Raw genomic sequence first — 17,368 nt, forward strand, 5'->3', positions numbered from 1 at the left:
TTTTTTTTTTTGCAAAAGCATTTGCCACCAGGTGGCAGATTTTGTTCACTGGAAGTTTGACTACACTTTTAATTTAATTATCTATGAAATGTGTTATGCACGCTCCACATAGCCATGCCGATGGCGCACTAACGTGAAACACACCTACAGGAACTGTTCAGTGATCGATATATACTAGCAATGTTCTTTGCCTGCTGCGTTGTATATGGGCATGCTTGTGTGACGTGCCTAGGTGTCGGAGGCTGCGCTGCAATAAAGAGGCAGTTGGAATAAGCGTCTCAGCATAACAAGTACACCACCACAGCGCGCCTCCTGTTCAGCTCAGCCTCGTCACTGAAGTCACACTGGAGGAAAACAGGAGCACGGAGGCACATGCGACCATACCAGTGACGCATCCAGACCGATAAAACAAGGCCGCATAAGGTTGTGACGCAAGGACAGCTTTTCACAACTTTTTATTTCATTGGTAAGTCTTTGTTTCACGTTGTTGTTTTAATTAAACATAAAAACGATAATGACCATCCAGATGCTGAATGGAAAAAAAGTTTCACATTCATTTTTTTAAATTAAAAATTAAATTAGCCTACAGTTATTGCAAACATTGTTTAAAATGTCATGTCATTGCTCATTTTCTGTTTTTCCAATAATTATTTCGAGTCATCTAAGTTGCCATTGTCATTATTGCCCATTTTCAAAAAACACTTATTTTTGCATTAAATATAGCCTAATTTATAACACATATTTTACAAATTAATGCCAATAGATAAAAACACAGTTTGCTCTTAAAAACTTACATTTGTGGTGCCCTAAAAACAATTGTTTCCACTTCAGTCATGCAATTTGTTATACCTTTGCCTATTACAATAAAATAAATCTTAATTTGAATACAATATGTACAATATATGCATCGAGACTCGCAAGTTTATTTTTAATTCTGTTAGTAGTGCAGGTTGTTTTTATTGATTATCTTTGCCTGTAAATAAAGAAGTAACGAAGGAAGTGCACAGATAAAATTTTAGCAAACATTAGCACATAATTACACAAAGAAAAAGGAAACAAAGTGAACCTATTTTCTTAAAGATGAAATGGGTGCATTCTCAGGGCTATGATGGCAACTAACTAATAACTGATACTGCTCACGGTCACCTGGGTCAGGAAATGTACAGTATATGCGTTGCATAATTGGTCTGTGGAAAGAGTGACGGCCAAAACAGTATGTTTTTTTTTTAATTGACATTTCATTATCCACTAAATGACCTTAGAGCCCAAACATTGTCTAAATAAAGCAGCAAATACAGCATCACTGTGAGAAATGACTGTTCTGAGGTCTGCGTACGCTGTGCAAACACAGCACAACAAGCAGTGAGGGCCTGAAAGTCTAGATTACATATCAGTTTCCAGACCATAACAAGTCTTAGATATTCCACTGAGGTAAAAATAAAAATATTAGGTTTGTAATCTACACTGCATTGTAAAAATAAACCTGTTTCTTTACTTAAATTAACACGTTTTTATTACTTCAGTGCTTCGGTTTTGGACAATGTTACTCACATTTGAAATAGAAAGTTTAATATTTTGCATAGTTCATAAGAAATATACTTTATACATTTTGAGCTGCATTTAAAATCAACGAGCTTCATAACATTACTATTAGTAAAAGAACAAGGAAGTTTCACAGCAGTTAGTATTAGTATTAATTTGTGACTATTTCACAATATATGTTTGTTTCTTTATATGTCTGTTAATTCGTCTATTCATTCATCTATTAAAAATCTGTTTTGTAAAGTCTCTTTTCTTTGGCATGTGTAATACTACTAACTAGTTATTCTTCTTAAATAGGTAAATGTGAAATTCCAATGTTCACAACAGAGACCCCTGAGGGGCTGAATCAGGCTGGTGGGTGTTTAGATTGGAATCTTGTGATATGCAGACAGCAAGGGTTAAAGGTGTGGAAAGGCTTAGCAGCATAGCATGTATCTTCTCTAATTACCTCCTATGTAAAAATCAATTACTTCTGCTACATGATCAGAAAGGAGCAGACCCCAGGGGGCTGTTTGAGCTTCACTGGTCCTCACTGCAACTACCTGGATGAGTAGCTTCAGGTTTGCAGTTAAGGCTTTCTATATTTTTATTTAAATTTATTCATCTGTCAAGTTTGCATTTAGCTTCTTTATTATAAACTGCACAACTGCTATTTCCAACCACTGGACTGAAAATGGCCAATAATTATAAACTATAAAACAAACTATGCAGACTCAAAAAGTTCATTCTAGATATATAATGAAATGCAAAGGTTGTCTGGCTTTTTACAAATGATCCTTCATGCATATTTCTAAAACAAATGTGTTGTCCTTATTACAGCCAAATTCTATTTTTCTCCAAATAACAGTGATTCAAATATATTTCACACAAATCCTCATTTGTGATACATTGCTCTAGCATTAATATGTGAGTAATGAGCATTCAAAGAACATAATGATAACTGTTAATGTTGATCTGACTTTCAAATTTTTAGGATTTTAAACGTTAATATTTGATGATACAGTATATTGTACGATGTAAGTGTTGTTGTTGAATGCAAAGACTGAATGATTAAATATCAAAAAATGCTAATGCGTATTGTTACAAATGAAGTAAGCAGCATTTCATGAGTAAGCAGCATTTTGATGTTGTTGACCAATGTGTTAATGGTTTTTAACCACTAATAACAGCTGATTAACTTTGTATGTATCAAAATAATATCTTTTGGTTAGTTTTCATTTTTGGAATTAAATATTCAGTTTGAAACATTGTATATTTATGGTAGTAACTGTAATTGTAACTACTACAGTTACTGTAGCGACACAAAACTTATAGTGAAGTGAAAAATATCCAAACTATACATATTTGTAAAAATTCAAATCTAAGTGAAAGGCACTTGGGTAAAAGAGCCTTATTTAAACAAGCAGTTTGAGACGAAGAGGTGAGGAGTGGTTTGTGGGTTTTGTTCATTCAGACAATGGGACTTGAAGTTCCAATGGCTTGTGTCCATCAGCGTCTGCCTCAGACAAAGATGCATTATTGTCTATTGTTATTCCAGCTGATCAAACCTGATTTAATAGCTCACAGGTATTTCTCTGGTTGAATGCTGTCATTCTGTTTCCTTGCCCTCAACACCCCCAGGCATGTACCTGGGAAGGTAACAAGAAACACCCAACCACATGTGCATGAGCTTTCAGTGTGTGTGTGTGTGTGTGTGTGTGTGTGTGTGCATACTAACACTGGTTTTACAATGAACTTTTGTTATTATTTTCCTTTTTTCTTTGATGTTTTTGGTGAAATGTATTCTGAAAACTATGATGTACTTTAGCCAACAAATTTTTGGCCAATAATTTATGCTCTTTGCATTACATTCAAGTACATTCTTTTTTTTAATCATTTCTTTTTATTAACAGATTTTTTATTTGATGAATTTAATAAATAAATGTTTATAAAGAAACAACTGTAGCTCAGTTGAAGTTTGATATTTTCATCAGCTGATATTTTTTTGTCTCAATTAGACAGCCTGCTGGATTTGATTTAGCAGACATGGGGAGCAAGACTCTGCCAGCACCAGTTCCTCTCCACCCATCACTTCAGTTGGCCAACTGTTCCCTCATCCAGAGTTCAACAGGTCTTCAGCTGCCTGCAGATCATTTTCACAGCATCTACAGCTTTAGCGCCCTGCATGCCGTCCACCTTCACCAGTGGACCCTGGGGTACCCAGCTTTTGCCCTGCCCCGCTGCACCATCTCTAAGCTTCCTTCCCAGATTTCCTGTATGGCATCCATCCCCATTTTCCCTCACCTTCTGCCACCTAAGCAAGACTCGGCAGGGTTGCTACAGACCTTCAAAAACAAGCCTCGCTTTGACTTTGCCAACCTGGCAGCAGCAGCAACCAAAGAGGATCAGTTAGAGGTGGAGGACCTGAGCATGACAGTGAGCGCTAGTGCTTCTGCGGCGCAGGCATCATCTCCACACCTGACCGCAGCCAGCCTGGGATGCATGCTTGATGTGACCAAACTTACTTCACCAGAGCGCAAGTCTAGTCGAGGCCGACTGCCTTCAAAGACCAAGAAAGAATTTGTCTGCAAGTTCTGTGCCCGACATTTTACCAAATCCTACAACCTTTTGATCCACGAGAGGACACACACAGATGAGAGGCCATATACATGTGATATCTGTCACAAGGCCTTCAGGAGACAGGATCACCTCAGGGACCACAGGTGAGATGCTGGTTTATCCAACTTTATCAAACCAGTTCAACACAATGGAATTAGTTTCCACTCAAGTTTTGTTCACATTAACATAAATCCCAGTTTTTCTATTCATAAAGTTAACGCAACAGGTAAGGAAGTTTGTGTTTGGTCAATTATTTCTTTGTTGTAACATGTAACATGTTTCTTGGTAATAAATCGTTTACCACTGGAAAGCCACGTTATTTCCCTTTAAATGGGGCCACATTTGTAAGCAAAATGCATTTGTGGGTTGAGCAGCAAAGTTGAGAATGTGGGTTGTGTCCATGAAAAACTTGCCAAACCTTCTCTGCCAATGCCAAACAGCTTATTGTGCTACCCTGAGAGCCAGCTGCCATAGGCAGAATCTGAACTCATCACTGAACATAATGTACCTCCACATGTTCAAGTTCTAGGTTCCTGATGTTGCCGACACCATGGTGAAGAGTTCTCATAGCAGGCCTCTTGGCAGCCCTGTGATACAGGAGATGGACTGCGTGTTTTCTAGGGACAGAGCCGTTGCCCATATTGACTGTAGACTGTAGAAGACTACCTATGGTTCCTAAGTGCTGATAGGATGAGAAAACTGTCTTCTTGTGGTATTTACTTCTTGAGATGCCCACTTAGTGGCCTGTCTTTGACAATCTTCTTTATGCGAAACTTGGCCAAGGCTGCCTTTACTGCCTCACTCCAAATAATGCTGCCACTTGGTTTTGTGGAACATTAGGTTGAAGCTGTCCTATATCACACCAATGGCACCTGATTGTCAGCACCTGGTACCAGAAGAGTCAGAAGCAGAATAAGCTGTTTGGCATTGGCGGTGAAGAACTGGCAAATAAAACCGTTTTACAACGATATAAAATTTAAGCATTGTTACAACAAAGAAATAATAGACCAAACACAAATTTCCATAACTTTTTGTGCTAAGTTTAGTATTTTCACTGCCACTATGCAAAGAACATGCTAATCCTAACAATCTTTGTCTGGATGAACAAAAACATCTCATATCTACACAATTCTTCTTCTAAACTAAAGTCTTCTAACTAAAGTTTGTGGTTGTGTTCGTGCACAGTAGTCAGTGAATATCACTGACTTCTGTGCATTGCATTACATTTGTAATACATCAGACAACTTCACAAAAGCTGCTGAAACTCCTTTTAAGCAGATAAGCTATAAGCCTTAAGCTAAAAAGTCAGATTGTGATAATGGCACTTTTAATGAGTACACAGGCTCCATAAATCTTGTTAATCACTTGAAGACTGTCTGTAAACTAAGCCTGTGTGCTTTTTCTTGCTGGGTAATAATGAAAGGATGATAAAACCAGACAATTATTGCCTTTTAAATAATGATCTGAAATTTGACATAATTTTTTGGTAAACACTGACTTGCTGGAGTGTTGTGTTCCCCTCTGCAGGTACATCCATTCTAAAGAAAAGCCCTTTAAATGTCAGGAGTGTGGAAAGGGCTTCTGTCAGTCCAGGACTCTGGCCGTCCACAAAACATTACACATGCAGATCAAGGAACTGAAGCCAGCCAAGATCAAGTGATTCACTCAACAGGGACCAGGGCACTGAACGAAGACCAAAGAAAACATGAGTAAAAAAACCCCAAAACAACCCCCCCCCCCCCCCCCCCCCCAAGACTTTGATCTCAGAACTTAAGATAATGTTTAAGAAAGAAACATTTCACCAACCATTTCTTACTGAAATAACGGAGTAGTGGATAAATGTATACTTACTTATCAAGCCTGACTTGGAAGAGAAACCAGTGGATGTGTAGAAACAAATTTATCTCCCGTTGAATATCACATTCCCATGCTATTTTTTTACAGAAATATTATATCAAAACATATTTTTGCACTTTAACCTGATTATTTACATTTATCTCTTGATGTCTTAAATTTATTTTCAAAATGAATAATCATTTTAAATAAACATTTTAGCGTAAATTGATGGCCACGTGTGCAAGTTTGTGTGAAGTCAAATAATATTCTATTTGTTAAGAAGTTAGTTAAGATGGTCACAAGAAGCTACATTTAGATCAATCCACCATGGTTCGAAACTCACAACAATGAAAATGACAGTAATGAGTAATGAGAGGTCTCATTTACAGTACAGTGTATATTATTATTAAAAGTGAATATATGCACAAAACTCAAAAATAGTGTGTACTTAAAGATGATCTGTTTGATGAAAGCATTTATCCACCTGCAAACATCGCTTTCATTACAGATTCCATCTAGAAATTTGAACATGTAGATAAGCTTCATCTTCTGCCCAACATGGAAGTCATTGTCACTTTGCCTTGAGGTTAGGGAATGAATCTTGAGTAAACAGCTATCTTGGATGCTGGAGGTGCTCTATCTGGGAACTTCATTGTCCTACTGAAGACTTAAATATCCACATGTTGAGACTGACGATTGATTTTGTAATCATACCATCAGATCTGTAGCTGTATGTCCTGGACATGGGTGAAAAGAACGGAGCTGCCAACTAATCACCACCGAGTGGTGAACTGGATCATGTGGCAGAAGGAAATTAGTTACTAGAAGCTCAGTGTACCCAAATGCAGACACCGTAGCATTCTGAAAGAGGCTGTGGGCACTGAGTCAGAGTGGACCATATTCTGTGCATTTACTATTGAGGAAGCTGTTGTGGCCTCGACAATAGAGGGGGTTTCAGCTGGAAGGTCATTGGTGCTAGTGGTAATTCCTGGACCAGATGGTGGACACCAGAGCCTGAAGGAGGATACCCGTTGAGCTTGGTTAATCTGCGGGTTTCCAGAGGCAGCTGGCAGGCCAAGAGGACTTGGCTTTGGCAGTAGATGAAGCAAAAACTTCTGTGTGGGAGTTTGGTGAGACCATCGAGCAAGACTTTCAGTTAAGGCTTTTCCACACCAGATGCGTAACATCTATGCAAATATTTTGTGTGTTAAAATTTTTTCACACCAACAACATGATTTTGCTGGAGGAATTTTCAAAAGAAAATTTTTTAACCAAGCTCGTGTTTTTGGATCTGAATAACCAGTTCTGACCAATCAACCACTGCTTTTGGCAACAAGTGTGCTTGTAGATAAAAACACGCACTCATGCTGAATATACAGTGATATGGAAATAATAAAATACTACTATTTTACCTCAGACAGACTGCTAAACACTGCTCCAGGTCAATAAACTCTCTGAAATTATTTCTCTGCCTCCTCAGATGTTGTGCCAACTCTGTCAACAGGAGCTCAAACTGCACCCCTGAAATATATACGAGCATGGTAGTAGTGACACAGATTCAACTCCTAGAAACCATGAAATTCTCCCTTGTGCTGCAGGAATGGATGGGTGAATGAATGAACCCAGAACCTCAGTTTCTTTTTTTCTTGTTTAGAAACATCAGGACCAGCTCATCATCACTTGATGTTGACGTCATTATTTTCAATGTGCATTTTTTAGGACAAAATTTCCACAAAAATACAACATGTTGAGCGCATACATACAATACACAAGACGTCTGCAGAATCTGGAGCTGGGGGGAAGACTTGTCCATTACTGGAGGTGAGGTCACTGATGTAGTTAAACAAGTCCTGAGTTTTTGGGTCCCTGGGCATGGATGAGATTCACCACAAATTCCTTAAGGCTGTCCAAGTTGACATGTCTCTACCACATTGCATGGAGGTCTGGGATGGGGTCTCTCCATGTCAGACTGGGGTGCTGGTTCCCTTTTTAAGAAGGTGGATCAGAGGATGTTCTTCATCTGCAGGGAAATCATACTTCTCAGCATCTCCAGAAAAGTCTATGGAGGAGACCCAAGGAGGGGAGATCCTGTCCGTTAGTCAAATCTCAGGTTCAGGTTGATTTTCCTCCTGGTTACCGCAACAACAATACAGAGAAAACCCCAACAATCAGACAATCCCCTATTTGGAAGAACTTGGTGACTGTGGGAAGGAAAAACTTAGTTTTAACAGGAAGAAACTTTGGACCAAAGCAGGGCAGCCATCTGTGACAACTGTTTGAGGTTGAGGGGAGGAAGACAAGATAAAAGACATATCATGGTCCAGTGTTTTTAGTCTCTTTTGTGGACTAATGATTTGTTCTTTTGAATTTAAGAAATATCATATTTAATATCTATATTTCGAGTACTTGGTGATTGTGTTAGTACCCTTTTGTGTCTAGTCTATCACAGTCCCATCTCTGCGTCTTGTCATCAGCGTCTCCTCTGCCAGTCAGTCATGGCTCCATCTTTATTCACCTTTTTGTCTGGATTGTATTTTGTCTGTATTCTGTCTCTGTCAGGAAACAGTTATGTCTTGTCTTTTTTTGTTGTTGTTGTTGATAGTACCTTGTCTCATGGGCATTATGTTCAGTTTTGCTTCCCCTGTCTCATTATGTCTATTTTGTTCCTGCTGTGTTCCCCAGCCGTCTCCACTTCCCTAATCACCCCTAATCTATATATTGACCGAGTCACCCTTTGTTCTTCCTCTGCCTTTCATACCCTCCGCACATCTGTGTTTGGGTCCTCTAACTTGTCGTAGTCCACCTGTGACAGTACGCTCTGAGCAACAATGGACGTAGAAGATATACAACACAAACCTCAACTGCAATGTTCTATGGCTGTCTCTTCTTCACTCCAACCTCCAGAGAAGGAACTGATTTTATGAGTCAGGCGTACTTGATTTTATGACCAAGTACGCCTGCTCTCTGCCGCCACCGCCATCAGCTTCACACATTCGAAAGCTTGGTTCTCGATGGTGGAAGCTAGATCGACAGACAGAGACCTGCAGCTTCACTCCGGAATGGGTATTTGCTCCGATGCTGGGTACAACTGTCTGTCCTATTTTGTCCAAGGTCTCTTGCTGTCATGGTCCTGGGCCATGTGGGCCCAGTATTCTTAGTTTTCATGTATTTTTGTATTTTGTTCTTTATTTAGGCCATGCTTCCTGGGTTGATCTGTTACGTTGTTCCTTATGTGTTTTCCCTTCGTGACTCTTACCCCCTGTGTGCCCCTCTGTGTATTTATGAGCCCTCGTCTCTCTTTATGTTTTATTCTATGTTTTCCCCAGCCCGTTATGTCTGCGTTCTCCCCGTGCTCTCTCTCCTCCTGTTTGAACCTCTGTGTACTTCCTGTTTTACTTTGCCCATCTCCCATCAGTGTTACGTTCACTCCTGCCGTGTCTTGTTATGATTATCAGTGTCACCTGTGTTCCCCGTGTGCATCCACTTCCCCTGATCATCCCTCATGTGTATTTAGTCTCTGTGTTTCATACAGTCTGTGTCGCGTCGTCTGTGTTCCCACCCTCCATGTTTCCATGCCCGGTCTGTTGTATTCATAGCCTTACCTTAGTTCATTCCCAGTTTAGGTTTCTGTTTAGTTATTGCTTTTGAGCTGCCCTTATTCTTGTTTGTTTCTCTTGCGTTACCAGCCACAATAAAAGGCTCGCTTTTGTTTAAAGTTTACTCCCGTGTCACTCGTGTCCGCACCTGAGTCCTCCACGCACTCTCCACACGGTCTGTCACAGCGGACCGTGACACTTGCCTTGATGCCGACACACAACGCCCTGGCTGTCCCACTGGCTGTCCCACCAGGGGTCTGGCTAAAGTTTTGTGTTTGATGTTTCATTTATCTTTCATGTTTTGCCTTTTGTACCCAGTTATTGGACAAATAAATAGCTCACTTTTTGTTAATTTATCCTGCCTTTGAGTCCACCGGTCACAGACTTGCAGTCATTCCTAAATGATTAAATGCAAGTGGTGTATAAACATACAGTGAGTGGAAAACATGAAGACATTTGAGAAGATAATTAAGAAGGAGATTTTAATGCATGTTGAACACCATCTTGACCCCTTCCAGTTTGCCTATAGAGCAGGGAGAGGTGTGGAGGACGCTGCTGTCACACTCCTGCATTTCTTGTATAAGCATCTTGAGGCCCCCCACACCCATGCAAGATTATTATTTGCTGACTTTTCATCTGCATTTAATACAATTCAACCCTCTTATTTGCTGACAGGCTCTACAATCATTTCAAGCTTGACACTAGTCTGGTCGGCTGGGTGACAGACTTTCTGACTAATAGGTCACAATGTGTGAGGGTGAATCATGTGTTTTCTGATGTGCTCTCCTCCTCTACTGGATCACCCCAGGGTTGCTGCCTCTCTCCCCTTCTGTTCATTCTGTACAGAAATGAGTGTCGCAGCAATTTCACAAACAGACACATCCTGAAGTTTGCTGACGACACAGTGATCGTCAGTCTTCTAGTGGGGGACGAGTCAGGCCATGGACAGGTTGTAGATGATTTTGTGAATTGGTGTGATGAGTCCTTCCTCTCACTTAACGTGTCAAAAACTAAAGACATGATTATTGATTTTAGGAAGTCCTCTTATAGCTCATCACCCAATATCATTAAAACTGCCGATATTGGGATCGTTGAGAGTTATAAATATCTAGGTGTGGTACTTGACCATAAACTGTGTTTTGAATCTCATGCTGATGCCACTACTAAAAAAGTTCAACAAAGACTGTTCTTTTTAAGGAAAATGAGATCTTTTAATGTCTCATCTGAGATGTTGTCCTTGTTTTATAGAAGTTTTATCGAATCTGTGATGTCTTTTTGTATCGCTGCCTGGTTTGGTAACCTGACGGTGAAGAATAAGAATCGGTTGGGACTTCTGGTAAAAACTGCTAGCAAAATTTCAGGGCGCTGGCAAGATGGACTTTTGGCCATTTACAATAGAAATGTGCTTAGAAAGGCTCATTCTATTATTAATTGTGTGAACCATCCACTTCACAGTGAGTTTGAGTTGTTGCCTTCCAGCCGCCGTTTTAGAGTACCTCCGAGGAGGACTAAAAGACTCCAGGTCTCTTTTATCCCTACTGCGTCTTGTCTCCTTAATGGCAAATAATTGTCCTTGAATTTTCTATCATTATTATTGTTATTATTGTTTTATAGTATTGTTCTGTTTGTTCTTATCCTCCTGCTGCTGAACTAATTTCCCCTTGTGGGACAATAAAGAAATTGAATTGAATTGAAAAAAAAAAAAGGTGAGTGAAGAAGAAACATCCAGTGCATCACAGAAGCCCCCAGAAGCATTGGAAGATTCAGGGTCACCTGATCCAGCCCTAAGTATATGCTTTAGCAAAAAGGAAAGTTTGAAGCTTAATGCTAAAAGTAGAGAAGGTGCCATTCTCCCGAATCCTGACGATAAGACACAACCTGATTATTAAAGACCTCAGCAATGAGCATAGAAACAGAAGCATTATTTCTCAGGTCGTAACTGGTAATGGTACTATAACAAAAACTGAAGTGTAGACAGATAAACATGGACGGTGTTTCAACGTACAATAGGATTCCAGTAATACAAAGCAATAAATGTCAATCAAATTATTGCAATGAAAAGAGTCAAATGTTTCTTTTTTAAATACAGTTACATTTGACTGAGAACTAACTTGTGTGTATACACACACACACACACACACACACACACACACACACATACATACATACATATATATATACACACACACACACATATTGTATATGCCATTAACAACCAGAAGAGTCTGTTCAGTGACAGGTTGCTTCTCCCCAAGACAAGAACTAACAGACTTAAAAACTCCTTTGTCCCACACGCCATCAGACTGTTTAACTCCTCTCTGGAGGGGAGAGGGAGGGGAAACAGGAGGACAAAGGAGGGAACAACTAAGCTGTAGTGCCTCTTCACCTCACTGTGCAATACCTTTTGTGCAATACTTTTGTAAATAGTCAACGGTGCAATAGACTCAATACTTGAAATGTGCAATTCACTTGTATTTTTATTTTTATTCCTATTTATTCTATTTATCCCCTTCGTATATTTTATTTATATTGTCTCTGTATTTATATATATGTGTGTGTGTATAACTCTGTAACTTCTGTCGGTGCTGTGCTTTTTTGGAAATCGAATTTCCCAGAGGAACCCACCCGAGGGATTAATAAAGTTCTATCTTATCTTATCTTATCTCTTATATCTCTCTCACGGGACCATGTTTTTTTTTTATATACACAATATTTGTACGCCAATTATGTTTATCTATGTGTAAGTTATGTCTCATTTGTTGCATGGTGAACTTAACGTGTCAAACTGTCAAAACCGTTGTGTCTGCTCCCTGATGTCATTGATAATGGGAACACTTTCCTGTTCAGCTGGGATGAAAAATAAGCTGAGAAATAAGCTCCAACGCGTTTACTGTAGAGTTCAAGCTGCCACCGGAGCATGCAGAATTTGTGTTCTTACTTTTTTCTCATGGATATTTTACTTCATTTATTCTAATCAAAAAAGGAAAATATGAAATATTTATTGAAAACAAGCTTTCCTTTGCTTGAGAGTCTAAGAGCCTCCAGGTCCATATTCACAGCTATGTCAAATCAGTGGTGAACTTACATTCTCAATTTTGACACTACTCTAAATTTAGAAGTATTTGTAACAAGACCACCAGCTTACAGTTATTCAGTGTCAAAATGTCAGCTGGGTAATGTTTTGGTTATACTAAGCAATCATTTAGCTTAAAAACAATTTGACTGAGTGACCTTGATTTGCTCAGCACTTACAGAGTGTGTTGAAATCCATGTGTGTCTTTTTGTCAGTAGTGTTACTTTAGTGCGTCATGCAGGAAGAAAGCTGCTCATCCATGGGAAAGAGAAAAGCTAAGCGGATGGCCAGCACGTTGCTCATCATTTCTCTTTTAATCAGGAACTCATCAGTTTGTCATCAGCTCTCTGAGTACACAGGGATACACACACAGCTGGGCAGCTTGAAATGGCAGGAGATTGTGTACGTGACTGGGTTGTTGAACTTGGCGCAGAAGGGACACTACAAAGAGGTCACATCATGAGCTGAGTTTCCTCATGATTACCTTAACAACAGTATTGAGAAAGTGGTGAGAAGCATTGGTCCACACATAGGACAAATAGGTTTTTCTTATCATCATAGCTCAACAGACGCTAGTGGGCAAATTCATTGTGTTCCAGTTTAGATCAACATAAAGAAAGAAGCAGTTTGCTCTGGGGTCCCCATAGTTCTCTTACAGCTCAAAGACATCCTTCTTACACTAACTGGTATTTCTAAAATGGTGCTTGGTTTGAATAGTTATCTCTGTGTCTTTCTGTGTTAGCCCTGTGATAGAGTGCGATACACTTTTTAGCCTTCTGAGGCTCCGGAGAAGAGCAAAGAAGATGTTCCTGACAACGCCCACTGAGGGGGGATCTGAGCCGAATCTTCAGCCGCTCAGCACTGTCATGCAGGGAGGGAAGAGATTGTATTTTTACAGGTACACTGTGAGGCCAATCACATGCAAAGACAGACTAACATAAAAGATGAGGTGAAAGAACAAAAGAGGGCCAGGAGTGTGGCAATCCGACGACGGTACAGGCCAGGTATGTAGAGTATGTAGACAGGGAGTCGGAATTACATGCAAACACTTTGGAAGAAAAAATGAAGAAACAAGCAAAAATTGGAAAGAAGCAGCAGCTGTCTGCACTTGAATGATTTCTTCTTGCCACTCTTCCATAAAGGCCAACTTTGTGCAGTGCACGACTAATAGCTGTCCTATGGACAGATTCCCCCACCTGAGCTGTAGACCTCTGCAGCTCGTCCAGAGTCACCATGGGCCTCTTGGCTGCATTTCTGATCAGAGCTCTCCTTGTTCGGCCTGTGAGTTTAGGTGGACGGCCTTGTCTTGGTAGGTTTACAGTTGTGCCATACTCCTTCCATTTCTGAATGATGGCTTGAACAGTGCTCCGTGGGATGTTCAAGGCTTGGGAAATCTTTTTGTAGCCTAAGCCTGCTTTAAATTTCTCAGTAACTTTATCCCTGACCTGTCTGCTGTGTTCTTTGGACTTCATGGTGTTGTTGCTCCCAATATTCTCTTAGCCACTGTACCTTGGTCTTTTCAGTGTGCTATAGAAATAAAATTGAAACTGAAACTGAAACAAAGTAAAAAAAAAAACAACAACCAAAAAACAGATGAATTAAACGACTTGAGCACTCTGTGACATTGTTTACTGTGATTATCAATGGTGTGGTAACGACAGCATATTGGATGATGATTCGCTCTTATGGCCTAAATCCCTCCGTGAAGGCTTTCCTTGTTAACACACTAACAGCTGCTGCACACCACACTTTAACTCCTCTACATTACAGATATTGGCCAAAGTGAAGAACAGCTTGAATTACATGGAAATGTGAGAGCAGGCTTATGACTATTCTGATCTATAACTTTTTTTGATCTATATGATTTTTCCTTTGGCTTTAATAGGGCTTTGGAGTTGACGTCACGCCGCAATGCATTATGGGAGCGCAGCGCCATTTTCGGGGTCTACGAATCAAACCAAACACACTGTGTTAGAACGACGACTACAAGAAAGATGCTTAAAAGCAGCTCAAAAGAGAATGAACTGTATACAGACCGATTTCATTCAGAGGCGAAGCAGCGGTACTTGCAGAAAATAGCCTGCATTGGAAATGTGGACCCGTATGAAATACGGCAGTGGAGTAGAAACCCTGAAGACCAACCGCTACTGACGTAGCCTGATATATTCTCGTACCTTGTCTGTGGAGTCAGCGCGTACAAGTCGTCATTCAAGCAAAGGTAAGTCAGCTCGAGTACTGCGAGTGAAATGCGTTTGATTTCCCTGCAAACATTCACATTAGTGCAGCATAAATTCATTCATGAGGGGAAATTACAGTGAGAACATGTGGAGGCTGTTAGGTGGATAACATAGTGAGTTCAGTGCATTGATGTGACACTGTCCTGAAGGATTGTTATTCTTTATGGTTAAAGAAATTGCACTAATTAATTCATATTTATTATAAATAATACTAATTATACATCTTGCTTCCATGTTTGTATCCTGTGTCACTAAAAATACATTTTATTTTAATTTTATATATTGATCAATGACCTGCAGAATCTCCTTATCATATTAAGTGATTCATAATTGTCACTTTATGCTTTCTCCATCTCTAAAGTGATGACATCCTTGCATTACATCCTTTAATGGTGGGGATAGCTCAGTAGGTAGAGTGGTTGCCCCATGATCGGAAGGTCGGGGGTTCGATTCCCCTTAACAGCTACCCTGAGGTACCCCTGAGCAAGGTACCGTCCCTACACACTGCTCCCTGGGCGCCCAATGGCTGCCCACTGCTTCACTGAGTGAATGGGTTAAATGCAGAGAGCAATTTCCCCATGGGGCTCAATAAAGCACAATAATGTACACACTTTCTTCTTCTTTAGGTTCATTTTCTGCAGGCAGGTTTCTGACAGAGAACAGACAGATTTACACTATAACATGCAGATGGACACATAAAGAAATGAAAAATGACATGTATGTGCTAACTTTCTAAACACTTTGTTACATTTATGATAAAGTAGATTAAACACATTTATGTCAGCCTTGGCTCATAGTTCTTGTCTTTAAATGAACTTTGTGTGTGTTTCAGGTCCTGCACTCTCAAAGACTGAATGAACCAGCATTGCAGCCATGGTTCACTGTGAGCATCACAGGGAAGGTTGAAGCCGCCCACTGCACCTGTAAGGCCAGAGTCGCAGAGACCTGCAGCCATGTCGCTGCTCTTCTGTTTAATGTAGAAGCAACAGTGTTGATCGTGGCACAAGGACTGTTACAGATGAACCTGCACACTGGGTTTTGCTGGGTAATATGACCAAGATACAGCCAGAGGTTGGCCATAAGATAGACTTCTCCTCTTCAGCTGCCCAAAAAAAGGCTCTCAATCAAAACATAAACAGACCATCTGTAGTGACGGGGAAAAGGAGGGGTCCTCAAAACAGAAAAATCCCACCTGCTACTTTGGAGGAGTCGTCACTGCTATTGGATACTTTGCTGGAACACAGTAAAGTAAAATAAAACTAATAGGCTATAAAGATATGAACATATTTAGAACTTACCGGAATGAAAATGTCAGGAGCACCAACAGATATTTGGAGATGGAAGAGAACTGGATATCAGCTCGTCTCACAGCTGCTATCCAGGCTAGACGCCTTCGTTTGGTAACATCAATACACGAGCTGCGTCATGTTGCTTCCAGGTGGGGAAAGAATGAAAAGATAAACCCTTTTCAAGCTTATTCTCTTGCCGGTCGTGCGATCGAACATTGCAGCCGACCACACATCAAATACGAACCATGGCTGTTGTGTGTGACTTCGCTCCCTTTTCACTTGCGCTAGACCCCCAAAATGGCGGATCGGGCCAAAATCCTTTCTACGCCCACTCCCCGTGACATCACGCTCCAAAGCCCTATTGTTTTAGTTGCTTTTGTTGAACTGCTTGGCCATATTTTTGGAGCTAGCATGCAGAGCATGCAGAGTTAGTTTTACTAGCTTTAATATTTTGATGTTGTGTCCCCTAAAAACCCCTTTAAATACGTCATGAAGGCTGATGTTTGTCTGAAATAATCGAATAAATTATGCATCTGTTTTTTCCCACATAACCTATAACAACCTACAATGGTCATTAACCACTTGTGCTGTAAATATCCATCCATCCATCTTCTACTGCTTATCCAGGTCTGGGTTGCCCAAGCAGAGAAGCCCAGACCCTCCCTCCCTTGCTCATCTTTCCTCTCAAATTATAGACCCCCACAAAAATATTAAAGGTGGGAACCACCATCCTTCTCTGCCAATCTAGATGCACTGCCCCAGATCTCCATGTGATATGGCAGAGTTGTGTCAACTAAGATAGCCCTACAACATCCAGTAACTGATTATAATTTGGAAGATCGTGGTTCAGGGGTTGGGAAGCTCATCTTGTAACCGGAAGGTCGCCGGTTCGATGCCCAGCTCTGTCTGTCCTGGTCGTTGTGTCCTTGGGCAAGACACTTCACCTACCGCCTACTGATAATGGCCAGAGGAGCCAATGGCGCGATATGGCAGCCTCGCTTCTGTCAGTCTGCCCCAGGGCAGCTGTGGCTACAACTGTGGTTTGCCTGCACCAGTGTATGAATGTGAGAGTGAATGAATAGTGGAATTGTAAAGCGCATTTTCATCCATACTGACATCATGCAGATGCTGCGCATTGATTATCTGATCCTCCCATTCCACCACATCCCAAAAGTTCTCTACTAGACTGCGATCTGG

General features: G+C 40.5%; 1 protein-coding gene across 1 annotated transcript; it reads left to right on the forward strand.

The window, feature by feature from the left end:
- Positions 1–210: 210 nt before the first annotated feature.
- On the forward strand, positions 211–6,201 carry osr1 (odd-skipped related transcription factor 1). The gene is made up of 3 exons (XM_082515360.1): positions 211–466; positions 3,540–4,244; positions 5,668–6,201. Exons 2-3 carry the CDS (start codon positions 3,568–3,570, stop codon positions 5,798–5,800), a joined length of 810 nt encoding a protein of 269 aa, XP_082371486.1. The 5' UTR covers positions 211–466; positions 3,540–3,567; the 3' UTR covers positions 5,801–6,201.
- Positions 6,202–17,368: the final 11,167 nt, after the last annotated feature.

This window comes from Aulonocara stuartgranti (genome assembly GCF_965226115.1).
Source record: "Aulonocara stuartgranti genome assembly, chromosome: 19".
In the NCBI taxonomy this organism is placed as follows: domain Eukaryota; kingdom Metazoa; phylum Chordata; class Actinopteri; order Cichliformes; family Cichlidae; genus Aulonocara; species Aulonocara stuartgranti.